Below are 18097 nucleotides of genomic sequence, written 5' to 3' on the forward strand. Positions count from 1 at the left end.
CAGCTGTCATCACTGAAAGCAGTACTGTCAAACACCTTGGTGTGGTGATGGACAGAAATCTCACATTTGAGCCGCCCATTGATCAGCTTGTTGCCAGGTCGGCGGGCACTCTGATGGCCCTGTCCCATGCCAAGCATGTACTCCCAAGAGACACCCTCGTTCGCATTGTCGGAGCTCTAGTTCTTTCCTCCATTACATACTGCACAGCACTGTGTGGTACTCACAGAGCCACCCAGTTCCATCGCGTGCAAAAACTCGTGCACTTCTGTGCGCGGGTGGTGAGCGGAGGGAGGAGGTGTGACCAAATATCGGATGTTGTAAAGGATCTACGATGGCTTAGTGCTAATCAGCTCGTCAGATATCATATGTTGTGCCTGCTCAAAATAGTCTTACTCACGGGTCAGCCACCAGATATAGCCGCGATGTTCACACGTGCTGAGCACACTCATGAAACGCGACAGGCTAACCAGCTGAGACGCCCCCGAGCGGTGAGCAACTCTGGTACTCGCCGAATTAGCTACAGAGCATCGGGTTTGTTTAACTGCCTGCCGTCTGACTTGCGCGATGTTCAGTTTAGGCTGCTTCAAGCACCAACTTATGGAGTTTCTACTGAGTGAGGCGAGTGTTGGCACTTGAGTGGGTGCGTGTGTGAGTTTGCTTGTGTGTGATGCCCCAATGTAAATACAATGGTGTGATTCACCGAGATGATCCCTTGACCGATATGTGGTGTGCTAGGCTATTTGTACTAGGTTCCACATTGTCTCTTGTATGCCTGTTTTTATCAATGGCGACGTGTAACTTTAAAAAAGCCACTGGATCTTGTGGAAAGTTACGAAATATATCCACATGAACATGAGCTGGCTCACGGCTACGATTTCAGCTCAGGCTCGGACGTCCAGTCGCCGCGTTGGACGTGCCGTGGAGTTCACGTCCCAGGGATTAGCGCTCCAAACTTGAAATTCACGGACGGCAGCCGGCAGCGGACAAAAAAAGTGTCAAACTGCCCGACGACAGCCGCGCAGTGGATTTACGGGGTTCGCGGAATGTTCTCCTCCGCGGAATATCCTCCGGAGTGGGCCGAAGCATCGGGTCAAGTGAAAAAATGGTGCCGGAGCAATGATCTCAGCTTCGGCAACAGCCGCACCTTTCAAGGGTTTCCCAAGACTTATATAACAGCTATCTCTGTGAAATTTTTTATCGTTATCTGATTGACGTTGTATTGCAGAGGGAAATACATTTTCACAGGCTTTAAAGCGCATGTGCAGTGCAGCGACCCGTTAAAGCGAACGCCAGACAGCATATCACGGGTTTGCTGCACACCTAATTCTCGTTCAGCGGCAGCGCAGCACGGGGAGGGGGAGACAGAAGGGGCAGTTAATTCCCCCCCCCCCCCCCGTTTTGCTGGCAGGCAGAGAAAATGCTTTTGTCCGCTCAAGATTTGGGGCCCTTGTATCCCAAACTAAAGGCGTTGCAGCTACCCGTAGGTTACCAATCTCAGATCAAGAAGGCCCTCAAAGCTGATCTAAGGAGAAAAAAACAGCTCAGGAGACCCTTTGCTGCATCCAGAGATCCGCGTCCTCGATCATGAGTCACCTTAAGGACCATGGACTATACACATCTCCCGAGGCAACAGCGGGGCTCATTACCATTGAGCCTCCACTAGGGCTTGGTTGGACAGATTGCCGCTTTGATAAGTGCCCCGAGCCGTCGGCCGTAGGTAAGGTGGGCAAAACCCCTCAGCCGTTTCCAGAGGCCTAAAGGGAGGACAGTGGACCGACAGCACGCTTTCCTTGTCAGTCGGGAGCCTGGATCTGACTGACCCCTCGTCCGCGCCCCGGGCTTGACCTCGGCTCGGCGGCCCCACCACTTCGGCCCGATGTGCGGTGTATGGCACGGGCACGTCACCCACAATAGCGCACATAGATACCGCACTGCACCCTGGTATACAAAATACATACGAATAATTAAACAGCAGCATAGTCGAAAGGACAAAGGTCCCACATATATAGGTCGCATGGTAAAAGATCCCACGGTATATGCGGGGCGGCAACAAAAGGTATATCCTGAAGCCTGTGCCCGCCCCCTCCCCACACACTCCTGATTTTCATTAGCATCATAAATCGCATTGCCAGATGTGTTAATGCAAACGATGCAGCAAACCATGACGATTTGTAACATGCATCGCAGATACTTTGCCATCACCCGGGAATTCTTTGTAACACATGCTCCAGGCAAGGCCCTGTTCTCATCAGGCGTAGGCCTGCGCACTTTGTCACCGAACCCATACCTTTGGCGCTCGTGTCACGAGTGAACTGGCGCGCCACCTGGCTGATGATCCTCTTCAGGTCACCGAAGGCCTTAAGGCTCTTCCTGCAGGCAAGGGATTTCAGGAACGCTCACAGATGGCAATCTAGAGAGATCAGCTTTGGAGAGTAGGCTGGCCATGGACTGTCAGTCTTTTGGCTGATGGTGCGATCCCCGAAGTGGTCAGTCAGGGCCATCCTTGACGCATGGGAAGTCACCCCGTCATGCTGGAAAATGTGTGTTCCATCTCGCCATGGGGCGTGGAAACAATTTCAAAGTTGGGGGGGAGGTGGGGTAAATCAAACATGACTTGTCGAGCTCCCTTCTCCAACCCATTTGTGTCTCCGCAGATTTCGGCCACTCCTTTTCCTAACTTGGTAAAAAGTTGGGCATTTTACAGTTCTACGGGAGGATTCAGACGGCATAGAATTACCACGGATGGATAACTGTCTATACTTTGGTCCTCATCTGGTGTGCTAACTGCCAATACTACTGAACTAACAAACCAGACGCAGACGACATTCCGAACAATTGTTCTATCCTTGATTTGCTGTATTAAAATGTTAATGTTGAGCCTTAATGCGTGACCTGCTGTAGTATCAGATATAAAAGTACCACGCATCAATGTCCTTTATGGCGTAGCATTTTTATGAACTGTATGGCCTTGTTCCTGAATGGATACATTTAGCTGTTACGGTTACATTTAACTATTGATTTACAAAAATAGCGAAAATCGTAATATAGTTCCAAGATTGTTCAATTCTGAGAAAATGTAAGCTATGCTGAGTGTTCATTTGAATGAAAATGACACCGTTGAATTAACTGTATACATGTAAGTCGTGAACCCTCGCCCTGATTCGTGGCCCTTCATAACGCGGACTGACAGTGGAGGTTATTGCGACCTCTGGCGTTTCCCCAGTAATGAAGATAGAGTTTAGTAGAAAAGACAGTAGATTTATACCGAGATGACGCGATTGGTCTAGTTTTGTGCTGTTAGCTTGATAACTGACCCCAATGTGCCAGGCTAAAAGTCGAATTTTCCAGAAATTTGTGTCTACCTGAGACCACGCCTTGCGACGACACGAAACTTAAACAGCTATATCCGTTCTTCAACCATGAGTGCAATGGGGCACATTTTCATGTTTTGAGTATGCCTTTATTATATATGTCTCTGTTGCTGTGGCAATGACGGCTCGCCGCGTAGGTTCTGCGGCATGGTTGGTCGCCAGCTGCTTACCCGCTGTACAGCGTTCCTTAAAAACCGCTGCTACTCCAAGACTAGAAAAGCTAAAAACGTGTCGTTGATGTAAAAACACGCACATTGGATTCATGCGCTACTGAACAGTTTGGCGCGTGCCGGAGAGTTGTCCTAAAAAACAGCAATGCTGGGGTGGATCAGCCTATCCCTATCAGAGCGAAGGTCAACTCTGCTTTCGAATGTCTTTGTCCGCGTTGAGAACTCACTTTTTCAGTGAACTCAGTTGTGCTTCAGCTTGACTCGCAATCGATGAGCCGCTGTTTCTGTTTCACTGAGTCAGGAAAGATCGGATGAGATCTGCCCGTTATTCGCTGTTCGGGGCCGTGAGGATTGCCGTTCCGAAGTGCGTCTGGGTTAGAATGCGCATGGTGATGAGGTGTCGAAGACAACTTTGGAGTCACGAAAGTTCATTTCTATTTTGTATTTGGATGCTTTCGGCGAGACCAATGTCAGCAGTTGGAAGCGAGTTGCCTTCCATATTGCTCATGATATGGTGTCGGGTGGAAGAAGCGCGGGTAAGATATTTGGGGGTTAGGTGTAGTTGAGTTAATTTGAGATAAGTGTTGCCACCATTTTCCATCAGCTTAACGCGTCACCCCGGCTTTGACTTTTTGCAGAACGGCCTTATAAATAGCGTTTGTCATGGTAAATTTCGGGCGTTTTGAAAGTAAGCTGACGCCACTAAAGAACAGCGACACGGCTGACAGATCGAAAACGCGATTTGTTGCACTCGTCTCTGTATGCTCACTGTCAGTTAGTTGGCTTGCCCGGTTTCCTGCTCCTTCGCTGGCTTTCTTTCCGCTGCGTGCTGATATGCTGGTTAATTCTCCTTCATCGTCGATGTTGGAGTTGCTTCGTTCTTCAGGTTAGCTGAATCTGGTTGCCAACTGCCATTTCATCAAGGCATTGAACTAGTGTTCTAACCGCTACTTGGCGCTCTCCATAATCTCTTCAAAAACTTGCCTGCATGAACTTTTCATCCAAGCAAAAACTCTACCATACATTTGTAGCAATTCGAACGCATGTCCTCGCTGGAGGAAACTTCACCCTCAGGTCATCCCAGAGTCGAAGAAAATGCATTTTTCAATAAATCTCCCTTTTTCGTTGCGTTACTGTCAAATGCAGTAACAGTTCAGCAAGTGAGAGACGGAACCAAAGGGGCATCAATGGGCGGGATCAAGAGCGAATCACGTAACTTTGTTTTGATGCCCACGTAGATAACGGAGTGGGTATATGAAAGGGACTATTACATTTGTGTGGGGTTTTGAGCCGAGAGTTAGTTTCATGATTATTCCCTGCAGTTCAAGGCCGTGTACTTCTTTAGAATTGTTAGGGTTATTGACCCAATAGCTGCTACTGAGCCAATCTAACTACTGAATCAACATCATCCAAATATTTACCAATGCACTCGCCACATGCGATTTGCTACCAACTTTTGAATTTTGTGACCTTGGGTCTCAGGTTTTGGTCACAGGTCAGTGAACTATCGAAACGTAATACATACTTTTGCCAACCCAATATTAGAAAACTTCACGACCACTGACATCAAAACCTTTACCAGTCAATTTCAAATTTGTGATTGCCTCTGCTTTACCAACATAGTCACCTCAGGTCGTCTTACAGATCAGAAACGGCTTCAACGCGGCATGGCATGCTACCGACAACCACTCTCAGCAACTACTGAACCGATTTTCATGAAACCTTCACCAATCGATGCAGAACGCACGCTTTCGTTGAATTTGTTTAATTTGGTGACCTTGGATGTTGCTACAGGTCACGAAGTAGCCAGAACGTGGTTGTTGTAATTGCGCACAATGTCATGCCCGGGACATCCTCGGATTATTCTTCAAACCCTCATCAATCGATGTGGCATGATATGTGGTATGCGTATTTCTGTGACATTCTTAGACACAAGGTATCCGTTCCTTGCAGCAGCTGGGGCAGTTTTTCCAAAACCGCTTTGCCAATTCAGTGCATATACTTTCATCAGCTACCCAACTCGCGTCCAAGGTAGCTTGAAGTCCCCAATATGACATAATCCCACTCATTGTTATATTACTGTCTTCTCACAATGTTTCAAAAAGCCAGCCCCGGTTTCATCCTTGGGTCTTACCTCCCACCAGTGATGATTTGTTCAGATTGCTCCATTTTGCGGGCTGGATGATATTGTTGTTGTATATTGTATGTAAGTATGTATGTATGTGCTTGTGCATTGTATTGCCGTTTTAAGCACTCACCACCGTAAAATGGTTATTCTGAGTGTCGAGTCGGTAAGGTTAAGAGGGGACGCATGTTAAAAAGGACACTCGAAACACAAATCACACGGCATTGCATCAAAGGCACATATGCAAAACACATTTCAGGTACACACATATGCGTAGTAGTCATCACGATTTCCAACTAATTATACTTGCATTTACAGGCCTTAATAACAATCGAGGGGCAATCTGGACCGTTTCAACAAGGGGCCGCCAAGCCGAATTGATGTCAAGGTCCCAGTTAAAAGACTCCCTGTGCCGGGGAGAGATCCTTTTGTTTCAGTGAGGGCCCTGTATCGATCCAGGGCAGATGCCCCTGTCAGAGGGGCATGTGACATCACGGAGGGGACTGGGACAGTGAGGGCCCTGCGTCAATCCAGAGCAGATGCCCCTGTCAGAGGGGCATGTCACATCACGGAGGGGACTGGGACAGTGAGGGTCCTGTGTCGATCCAGAGCAGATACCCCTGTCAGAGGGGCATGTCACATCACGGAGGGGACTGGGACAGTGAGGGTCCTGTGTCGATCCAGAGCAGATACCCCTGTCAGAGGGGCATGTCACATCACGGAGGGGACCGGGACAGTGAGGGTCCTGTGTCGATCCAGAGCAGATGCCCCTGTCAGAGGGGCATGTCACATCACGGAGGGGACCGGGACAGTGAGGGCCCTGCGTCAATCCAGAGCAGATGCCCCTGTCAGAGGGGCATGTCACATCACGGAGGGGACTGGGACAGTGAGGGCCCTGCGTCAATCCAGAGCAGATGCCCCTGTCAGAGGGGCATGTCACATCACGGAGGGGACTGGGACAGTGAGGGTCCTGTGTCGATCCAGAGCAGATGCCCCTGTCAGAGAGGCATGTGACATCACGGAGGGGACTGGGACAGTGAGGGCCCTGCATCGATCCAGAGCAGATGCCCCTGTCAGAGAGGCATGTGACATCACGGAGGGGACCGGGACAGTGAGGGCCTTACGTCGATCCAGAGCAGATGCCCCTGTCAGAGAGGCATGTGACATCACGGAGGGGACCGGGACAGTGAGGGCCCTGCGTCAATCCAGAGCAGATGCCCCTGTCAGAGGGGCATGTCACATCACGGAGGGGACGGGGACAGTGAGGGCCTTACGTCGATCCAGAGCAGATGCCCCTGTCAGAGAGGCATGTGACATCACGGAGGGGACTGGGACAGTGAGGGCCTTACGTCGATCCAGAGCAGATGCCCCTGTCAGAGAGGCATGTGACATCACGGAGGGGACCGGGACAGTGAGGGCCTTACGTCGATCCAGAGCAGATGGCCCTGTCAGAGAGGCATGTGACATCACGGAGGGGACTGGGACAGTGAGGGCCTTACGTCGATCCAGAGCAGATGCCCCTGTCAGAGAGGCATGTGACATCACGGAGGGGACCGGGACAGTGAGGGCCCTGCGTCAATCCAGAGCAGATGCCCCTGTCAGAGGGGCATGTCACATCACGGAGGGGACGGGGACAGTGAGGGCCTTACGTCGATCCAGAGCAGATGCCCCTGTCAGAGAGGCATGTGACATCACGGAGGGGACCGGGACAGTGAGGGCCTTACGTCGATCCAGAGCAGATGCCCCTGTCAGAGAGGCATGTGACATCACGGAGGAGACCGGGACAGTGAGGGCCTTACGTCGATCCAGAGCAGATGGCCCTGTCAGAGAGGCATGTGACATCACGGAGGGGACCGGGACAGTGAGGGCCTTACGTCGATCCAGAGCAGATGCCCCTGTCAGAGAGGCATGTGACATCACGGAGGGGACTGGGACAGTGAGGGCCTTACGTCGATCCAGAGCAGATGGCCCTGTCAGAGGGGCATGTCACATCACGGAGGGGACCGGGACAGTGAGGGCCTTACGTCGATCCAGAGCAGATGGCCCTGTCAGAGAGGCATGTGACATCACGGAGGGGACCGGGACAGTGAGGGCCCTGCGTCAATCCAGAGCAGATGGCCCTGTCAGAGAGGCATGTGACATCACGGAGGGGACCGGGACAGTGAGGGCCTTACGTCAATCCAGAGCAGATGGCCCTGTCAGAGAGGCATGTGACATCACGGAGGGGACCGGGACAGTGAGGGCCCTGCGTCAATCCAGAGCAGATGGCCCTGTCAGAGAGGCATGTGACATCACGGAGGGGACCGGGACAGTGAGGGCCTTACGTCGATCCAGAGCAGATGGCCCTGTCAGAGGGGCATGTCACATCACGGAGGGGACCGGCGCGGTGTATGATACATCCTCTGGGTGCCTCCGGGAGGGATCCGTAAATGGACCCACGGTCCTGTTATCGCCAGAATGCCAGTCGCTACGGACCCTGAGCTGGGGTGAAAGGATTACTTAGCTCCTGACTAAGACGCTTCACCTGCGGATTTGCAACGCGATTACCTGATCAGAATAAGCAATTGCAGCAGCACGTGCGATAGAGATTACGCCACTGCGTCATGAGCTCGTGATGCCGCACGTGCTGCTCTGTGAAGTGCCCATCTGAGCATTCCGCAGGTGAAATCTACGGCTCGGGATACGTTAGACACGTAACGAACAGACGTCATAAGGCGTTCAAAGGTACCAGTTTACGACACGCGGTCGTTTCGTCCGCCTTCTGACCGCCGTAGGGTGCAGGGTGCAGGGCCGACGCCACGCTGCACATGGAGACTGCCGCGCAGAAGTGTCGTTCTTTTGCCTGCGAGCGCACTGCGAGTGCCTATGGTTGAAACCATAGGCACTCGCAGTTCTAAAGAGTGATTGCAGTTCCCCTGGCGAACAAGGGTTTAACATATCATTGCAAGTATTTGGCCTGGTTTCGAAGTACATTGTCGTTTAAATGGAATGCTGCATTTGATGGTATTGAAGTAAGCATCAGATATGCTGAAACAAACTCGCTTATAACTGTTGTTAAACTTTAAAGTTTTAGCGACTGTTCCAGGCGATTTAATTTCTCTGTTGAGTAAATAAGCTGCTGTGTCATTGCTTGATTATGTCATCGTACCTTTGCGCAACACCGATTAAGAGCCAAGTAAAGGCCATTTTACATGGAGATCGCACTCACGAACGCCAGACATGCATGACTCCACCATCACATTTTCTTGGCTTGATCACCGCATGCCTTATTCAATGGCACGGTTTGAATGACATCACTATGACGCCAGGAACACCAAGGTGGCCTTCGAATACTCATCCAGATTACTCTCCCACACGTTTGCAGCCTTTAAGCTCAGTAGTTAGAGGGGGTGAGGTCTTAAAAGGGGCACGGCCGTGGGCCACATCAAAAGGTCTTCAATCTGGTTATTTCGGTTGAAAACCCCCATCCAAAAGTGGAAGACTCCCTTTAATCCACGAATCCCACAATCTATCCGTAAAACCCCGATAAGATCCGGCAACACCCCTGACCGTCATTGTTTGATAGAAAGGGCCGAAGGAATCGTTGTGTAAGAAATAGCGCCTGCAGTTTGTTCGATGCAGTCATTTGATTCCTTGTTGATTTTGGGGTTCCTTGGGGTTTTGAGTGGCTTCTAAACGCACGTATGGCCGTATCTTCTAGTAGGTTCTGGCTTTTCTTTGGGTCAAAGGAGTTCAACACAAGAAAATAAGGGCAACTTAAACTCCCAAAATGAAGGGGGCTTGCTCTGTGGATCATTTTTTGGCGTGATTTAGGGGATGCTGTCTCAGCTGTTGTGTTCCCTGCTGTGTCTCCACCAGCAGAGTCTATTTGTTAACCGCGGTGCCCCCTTTTAACGTAACTCTGGGGGTGCCCTTGATCACAGCGTCTTTGCATCCCCTCGATCAAATCCAGGAGATCGGTCCAGGTCAGTGCAGCCAATGAGGAAGGTCAATCCCTCTTAGGCCCGCACGTTTTGTATTTTGATAACTGTAGATGGGTACTGATAACAAGCCAAAAATAAATATACACCTTGCATTGGGCAATACTTACAGCGAGATCAACCGCCATTGGCCAGATTAATGTGTAGGCCAACAGCAATGGTAGTTGTATATATCCGTAATAAAATTCGTACAAACGATAAGCGCATAGGTGCGGTGTGAAGCACATAAGTTTACCGCTGAATATGTATACATAAAATATGTTATGCAGTGAGGTAATTACGCTTCGGTGCCGCAAAAAAATGTTCATTGAACTGACGATTATGCTTTACACTTGAATGGCCAAGGGTTGGAAATATTAAGAAGGAGACCAGGCATATCCTTGTTTGGAACAAGTCATTTATGCCACGTTTTTGACATACGCAGAACATTGTACGTAATAAATACATTCAAGGACAGCAACAGTAAAACTACGTCTTCACCAACACAAAACCGCGGGCGCCCCCAGATATATCTGGCTGGGTCTGTTTTGACCAAACAATTACTGATGGAAACGTTTGCGGTACACGAGGGTGCGGTTTTCCCTTGGTGGTTTTGTAAATTTGGGTGTATTTCTTTACAGGGGCCTCGCAATCCGGTTGATTTTTACATTTGAATGCAAGGCAATATCGCGTGCCAGCGGCGCAACATATGAAATATCCCTAAATTGTTGCATCTGTGGAACCAGCATGCATGCATCGCCCGAGTCATATCACTTGGTTTGAATTACACCATACACGAAGGACGGCACCCGCGGTCCTTCCCGCTTGTGGGCGCAATACCCACCACGAACGGCAGGCGTGCCCCGCATCGCAGCGGCGAAACATTAACAACCATCAAGAAGTGCATCATGCCAAAAATCAACGAATTTCACTGCTGGCTGCACCACTTTTGTCTGCAACCGCAGGCGTTTTAACATCCACGGCATGCACTGTCATTTGAGTCATTGCGATAGCATGCATGTACAAGTTACTGCCGTCGTTAGTGATAAACTGCAGGGTCAGCGACCTCGTAAATGAGGCTTTCTGCTGGTTTCGTTGTGCGTCACGGCCAGTCACTTGAGTTATGTTTTGTCCAACTTTGGTAGCATTTAGCGGTCAAATTGCGCCATTTGCCATGTTTTCCTCGAAATTCTTAGCTCAACATGGCAATATTTATCAGTCTAGAAAAAGCGCATGGCATGTACCTATGTGCATACTCATTTACCTATACAAGTCTAGACATCCTACTCCCATTGGCGCGGCGACTGGCCGGTTGTTCCCGTCTTGCGACACTAGCGCCACCGCGCGGAGAGGGGCAAGAGTTAGCTTTGCAATGATAATCCTATGGCGGATGGGCGACCTTTGGAGGCGTGTGCTTGGGAAATGATGGGAGCGAGGGCCTTGAAAATTCTGGGGCTGTTTAAGACATCAATTTTACGCAGTACGGCACAGCAAAGGCTGCTTCAAGGGCATGGGTAGCGGCTTGACAGACTGATCTAGGCATACTGATTTTGCAATTTTGTGTCGTAGCAAAAGTGTGTGGGGGGGGGGGGGGAAGGCAGGGTAATATCTGGTCTCAGAAAAAACAGATAGTCCTTCTAAGACAGAAAAGATGCCATAACGATAACGCTGGAAACAGTTGTTCTTAACCCTTATCCGGATGTGGTCCTTTGCAACATTCCAGCGGGCAGAGGGGCCGGGCCAGTTGCATCACCCTCTCCTGGCTTGTGGCTTCGGCTTGAGATAGTCAGAAGCAAAGCCGAGCAAGATAATTGCCATGAATGTTAGCCAACTGTATCCAGCTTAAAATGTATTCGACAGTTGGGTTCCCCCAGGTCGGATCGACGGCCCAAAATCGTTGGAAAGGGCAAATCTTTTCGCAGGAGGCACTTCGACTGACGCCAATGTCATCATTTGCATCAGCCTGTTGGGAGACGGAGGACATTCTTACGTCTTTGTATATGGGCGAAGTAACTGCCCCGGTGGGTTGTTGGAGTTCAGGCTATGGTTATCCCTTTGTATGCACTGCATGCATGCTGTTCACCTGCGTGAGAGAGTAGGCCTGTCCCCATCCACACTCAGATAAGACCAGAGCTTATGTTTCGATTTGGTACGTTACAAGAATATAAGCTATGTCCAGCACCGTCGGCTCGGTACTCCTGCGAGCTGTGTAGGCACCGAGATATGCGCATAGTATATCATGTTATTCAAAATATGTACACCGTACTATTGACAACGTTAATGCACAGGACTTACACGTCGACACACATTACAGTCCCAAAACCGCTCATAGTGTATTATGTTGTTCAGAGTATGTACACCGTACTGCTAACAATGCAAATGTACAGGACTTGCATGTCAACGCACCTTACAGCTCCAAAACTATGTAACTAGTAAATCTGTTTGCGGTTACCAGCACAGGTATTGACTGATGTATTTGACTACTGGTGTGCAAAGAGCACCTGCTTGCACAGGTTGTGCCTCACATGGGTACGGAGCATTCCACTCACAGTAGCATTTTGTCCATAGGCATGGAGGCGGACACGCAGATACCTGACCACGATCCGCTTTACCATTACCACAGCATGGCACTCATCCGCTCGCGGCTCGAGCATGTGGTCTTCCACACCAGGGAACAGTTCGTGGCTGCGTTCAGTCATTAACTGCGCCAGCACACTGCACTGGATACTCAGTGACAGTTTCGCTCGGTCCATCCTACCACACTTATGCAAAGCGGTCAAATGCCGCTCAGCTGCCGTGACGATCGCGTGCGTCGACGCCGACGGGATGAGCAGTCCGCCGTCGTCCCGCACTTTTACGAGACCCATCACTTCATGCGACGGAGGGTCGTCCCCGTTGCACAGAAGTGCACCAGTGCACTCACCACACCCGATCGCGCTCGTTTCCATCAGCTTGCGGCACACGGAGCCGGAGATGTAGCCAGCACAGTTGTCAACGAACCCCGAGCCGGCGTCCTCCGTCGTGAGGAGATGCTACACGACCGCCGGCATGGGGTCACTCTCGCTGAGCGCCGGTCGGTGCCGTTTTGGACGACGGATCTGGAGCAGGCCGTCGTCACCATCATCCCGTGACATGCAGCTCCCGGTGGCAGATGGCGATATGAAGTTGTGCAGTATGAGTCTGCGCATGGCATGTTGCAGTTGGGCCACGTTTGGGTTGTTGAAGACGCCCATACGTCGGATCCGGCAGAACAGCAGCTCTAGATGGTCTTGGGACATCTTGTATGCCAGTACATAGACGAACCCCTCCTCCAGCAGGGCCTCACTGACGTCCATGACGGTCTGCGTCACGAGACAGAGACCCAGGGCCGGGGTGAGCCGTCGCGTCTGCAGTACCGGTTCGCCTGATGCTGTCTGCAGCCGGAACAGCACGGAACTGAAGTCGGCCAGAAACTCACGTCGGAGCCTAGCGGAAATGATTATCAGTCAGCACACTCAAAAAGGAATAACAGCGACATCTATACCCTTTACTGAGGCAATTGCTCGGCCACAAACCGTTCTCACAACATAATGCTCAAAATGAATTTCTGATAACCAGAGGTCGCCCAGTCGTTACATTTTGTTTACGGGGAGCGGGCAGTTCACGCGTTCTTGATCGGCGACAGGGGTGGGGATTGCTCATACATACCTGAATGGCCAATTTCGCCCGGTGATTGGAGGGGGGGGGATGGGGTGGGGGTGGGGGAGCTGCAGGGAGATGAGGCATACTTTTGCCCCTATCGCTTGATCTGCCTATGGGGATAACGGGCGATCAAACACGAAAGCCTTATATAGGTCAATGTGCATACTAGCTGCTACCATGTTCAGTCCTCCACCATGTGCAGTGGAAAATAGTTTCCCGATCGCAACATAAGAATATGGAAATGGGCTGGTCACAAGTCGTGTTTGTGAGGCTCTCTGGGGCGCCAAGTCTCGGGGGGGGGAGGGGCGTTACAGGAATAATTAGCATTCCCTTGCCAGGATGCTGGATCCGCTCCTGCGCATGTAACCAGGTTGGCTGAGGTTTTGTGACGCCATCGAACAATCAGCTGGAAGACAGCCGAACCGTAAGCGTAAGGTTGGCCTTGGTATTAAATGTGTCGGTGGCTGCGTCGCTGGGAAGTGGGCGGGTGACAGCGGTGAGGGGAAATGGTATAAGTATACATTGGTACCTAACAATAAAAAAGAGCACTGTACATCACTCGTCGTGTTTAAGGTAGAACATGACATAAATAACCATAAAATATGTAGATTTATGCTCCTATCTTCGAATTTTAATAATTACGATAGCAAGCCCCCGAGCGCCCCACACGCCCCACCGTCTCGACTTCCAGCTCAGTTGCTGCGTCATCGTCGTGTGGTCACTATATTTCTGTCCATCAAGAATTATACAACATGTACGGGGCCAAGGTAGAAATAAAAATATAACGAAGTACGTTTTTTATCGCGTCTAGGTACGTTTATGAAACATACAGAGCAGAATAGTCCAGAACATAGCCTAGCCTAACCTATTCTAACCTCCCCACCCTATCTCCTTCACCCCAGTGTCCCATTAGCGTCCATGTTTCGTGCCATATATATGTACCGCAGTATGGAGTTCTGTTTAGTCACCATATTCTCATTTTGCTTTTCATTTCCCACCCAATGACGTCGTATTCCCCCCCCCCCCCATGTCGACCAATCTACGAGCTACGGAAGTTACCTTACGTTTGTACCCCCGCCGTAGATTTTTATAGTTCTTGATGCCCAGTAATGTGACAACCGGCGCCGACGGTGATGAGCGTATGCAGCGCTCGGATGTCCGCCGCCGTAGTGATTTAAATTCTAAGGTAAGAGTTTAGATGAGCTGTTTTACGATTATTTATGATATGCTCTCCTTGAGAACGATGATTGATGTACAGCGCTCTTTTAACATTAGGTAGCAATGTATACCATGACTGGGAAACCCCATGTTGTTATATGGCAAATGGTGCCCAATGAAGGTTTCAAAATTGTTAATAAATGTGTATTGCATTTATTGATATCAATGCTCTATGTTTTGGGTATTGGACTTGTTGATTCAGGCTTTTTTAAGGAACACAATGCCTACACTGGTCATACCAGTTCAGCTATAGCATTGTAGATCAAAGTGCTGTGCTGAGGCACAAATACTTGAGTGTTTTGAATCCTACATATGTGTCGCATTCAGGCAGTATCCTTCTGTGTTAAGGTTACAAGTGAGACATAGATAATGGAGTTAGGAAGCATGCCCCAGACCTGCAAATCACAAAAATGGTTGTTGGTAGGTTCACCCTGCAAAGTTCTAATTCCAAGGGTTTGTTTATTTTTGTCTTGCAGTTACACAACAATCTCTTGAACTTGAAATAAAGGTGGGCACAATGTTTGTTTTAATCTAGGTCATGTCCTCAAATAAGCAAAGTTAAGAGCAGTAGCATTTTGAAAACCATGTACCATTTTCTACTTACCTTAACTTGTAGGTAGATATTTTATATATTTGAAGATAAAGCTTTTGTACTCTTGGTCATGGGAGTACATCAAATTGAGCCTAAAGATTTCATAAGCGCTGTGTTTATATATGCGTACTCAAAACCAGTTGGTACTCATAATAAATGTCACTCATGTCACACACAGGCCTTGTCAGAGGTCACTTGTTTGACGACCTCTGCCATTCAACTTACCATCAGTGGTCATCATCAAACTACGAAGTGCTTAAGTGTGAACAGATGAAAAACACATCAGTCTCTTAGCATTGTTAGTTACATCAGGATTAAGCGATATAATTCAATGGATTTGTGGGATCAGACGTGCGAAGCAGTTCTTGTGTTGTTGATGACCCCACCATCTGATCAGGGAGTTGCAGTTCATTGGTCAAGTTTTGATTATGGCACAATGTTCTACACATTTGATCCAGCCCTTGACCTTATCATCATCATGGGCAGCATCTGCCACATACCACAGACTACTCCAGTTAGGGCGGAAGGTGAGCACACCTTGTGACTGGAACTTACCCCACTATAAGTGGGTTTAGCTGCAGGCTCTCTGACTGAACTACAAAAGCAGGCTCCATTACTCAATGCACAGGCCTTGTAACCTGCCTGTGATGGGCCACATGCTCCATTTCAGCAGCCAATGGCCTCAGCCTCCAGCAGCAGCGCCCGGTCGCTGTTCGCTGAGTCGCGCACCCGGCTGGTGGAGCGGGTGGCGGTCAACGTGGACGCGTGCGGCTCGGTGTGCCGCCAAGCAGTGCGCGGCTCCCGCTCCCAGGAGCTGCTGGTCGGCGCGGCGCGCTCTCTCGCCGCCCAGGTGCCGTACAGCTGAGGGCGGCCGCTGCGGCTGCCCTCTCCCCTTGGCCCGCGGACATCGGCAGTCATGCCGAACGACCGGCTTTTGTGGCACGTGCGTGCGTGCACTCTTGTGTCGTACTTGCTTCCGGGCGTGAGCACGCACGTCTCTGCGTGTTTGCGATTGCCTGTGTGTCTTTTTTTACATCGTGTTGGCTTGTGCAATTCGGCCTCCTGACTGTTTGGTATAACATGGGCACATAGGCTTGCAGCTCATGGTTTGCCCGCGCACAGAACACACGTACGCACGCACGCACGCACGCACGCACGCACGCACGCACGCACGCACCCGGCTTGAGTAATGCAACAGAAGCGTAGAATGTGAGTGTGTCGCAGATCTCTCACAATGTGCAAATGTATGGCTTGCCGCGTCCATTGCGGAGTGTCAGTCTCAAGTCGCATAGTTTTCTAAATGTCAAGATTTGGACGAGGCGCTCATACAGTCTCTCATTTCACCCAGCAGGATGTGACTGGAAACAAACCATCGAGCGCGTTCTTCCACATGGGAAGCGTTACATTAGTCAATAACGCAGCGATCTTGCGCGACATTGCTGATACTAGCGAGAACTCAGGCTCGCGACCCGCGTTGAACTCTTCGTGAAGTGGTACCCTCTGGTTGAAGACTCTACCGTCTGGAAGATGTCTTCGGGTTGGATGATGTCACGTGTTTTGGCACTAGTTTAGCGGCTGGTTTTGAGTTTGTGCCACATTCAGTCAGAGGGGCGGTGGCGGCTGCCAGTTCAGTTGACCACTTTCACACCACCTCGCCTCAAAAGATCTGCGTGGGGCCGATATCCTACAACTGGCGTCCTCTCGCGCAGGAGTCGGCGATCGACCGCACCTGCGGCAACGTGCAGAAGCTGCGGATCCTGGCGACCCACCTGGGCTATCAGTGGGAGTCGATCGCCCGCTCCGCCCACCACGTGCCGTCTCTCAGGGACCAGGCGCGCTCTATGGAGCCCTGAGGCTCGCAGGCGTGCCTGTCGGTTGCGGGTGTTCTCTGTTCGGTCATGATCCGTAGCTGGTCAGTCTGCCGTCCAAAGGTAAAACCCCATATGTCCATTGCTGGCCAATTTGCGTTTTTTATGCCATCTGATTCGTCTTCTCATGCTGAATTCGGATATTCAAGCCAGTTGTTGAAGTTGCTGTTGTTGAAATTTTCACAAATTCTTACCTAAAAGAAAGGGCTAAAAGTTTGCGAAAACTTCAGCTCACAGTTCAAATAACCGAATTCAGCATTAGTTGACGAATCAGACGACATAAAACACTCAAAATTACCAAAAATTAGCGTATGGGATTTTGCCTTTGGACGACAGCAGTGGTGTCACATGCCCGGATGGTCACCACGGATTCTATCAGGTAGTTTGAATTTGCGAGTCGCGCTCGCAGGCGGCTCGTGTTCATTCAGTGCAACATATACTTGGCATGCGTCATGTTTGTTGAGACCCGTGCCTGACGCGACGGCCTGGTACCAGGTCATGACGTCAGGTACCTGGTCATGACCACTCAGTGTACCTGCAGACCCTCGTCAGGCCTGCAGCTGGATCTGGCCACAGTGCTAGCCGCTGTCGGTGTTCTCATCTGGAAGGTGGCCACACTTCGTGGCTCGCGTCTGTGGTGTGCGCCTGCTGTCCGCTGGCAGTGTTGCGAGCCGGACTGTGCGCGTGAACCGGTCATGGCACCTCCTCCGTCTCCGTACCCGTCGGCGTCTGACTGGGCTGCTCGTCTGGGTAGACAGGAAATTAGGCGGAATTGGTTGATAATAAACGCGGCCGTTGCTAGTTAAGAGCGTTATTCATTGACCCTTTTTGTGCTGGCGGCCAAACATTATTGGTAGTGTCCACTGCGGGTTGTTTGCCAATAGCCGTGCGGCTGACATGAGCTACGGCACACCATTTTTCCTCAGCATTTTACATGAAGGGCCTCGACGCGAAATGGCATGTGGAATGGGTGGAAATGGGTGTGGAATGTGTCAGCAAACCCCAAACGACGTTACATGAATAACTGCTTGATTAAATACTATGTTGATTTCGACGAATTGTTGATTTACATAAACATTGGTTTTGATTTAATTAGTATTGAGGTATGTTGTT

General features: G+C 50.3%; 1 protein-coding gene across 2 annotated transcripts; it reads left to right on the forward strand.

Moving 5' to 3' along the window:
• Positions 1-13780: 13780 nt before the first annotated feature.
• LOC119113364 (BLOC-1-related complex subunit 7-like) lies at positions 13781-17884 on the forward strand. Of its 2 annotated transcripts, none has more exons than XM_037237679.1 (3): positions 13781-13802; positions 15787-15966; positions 16826-17882. In XM_037237679.1, exons 2-3 carry the CDS (start codon positions 15793-15795, stop codon positions 16967-16969), a joined length of 318 nt encoding a protein of 105 aa, XP_037093574.1. In that variant the 5' UTR covers positions 13781-13802; positions 15787-15792; the 3' UTR covers positions 16970-17882. The 2 variants fall into 2 exon arrangements, with proteins under 2 accessions (XP_037093574.1, XP_037093573.1); XM_037237678.1 differs by lacking the exon at positions 13781-13802 and adding an exon at positions 14395-14492 and having other exon boundaries at positions 16826-17884.
• The last annotated feature ends 213 nt before the right edge of the window (positions 17885-18097 follow it).

This window comes from Pollicipes pollicipes, unplaced genomic scaffold (genome assembly GCF_011947565.3).
Source record: "Pollicipes pollicipes isolate AB1234 unplaced genomic scaffold, Ppol_2.1 Scaffold_7262;HRSCAF=8765_pilon_pilon_pilon, whole genome shotgun sequence".
NCBI lineage: Eukaryota > Metazoa > Arthropoda > Thecostraca > Pollicipedomorpha > Pollicipedidae > Pollicipes > Pollicipes pollicipes.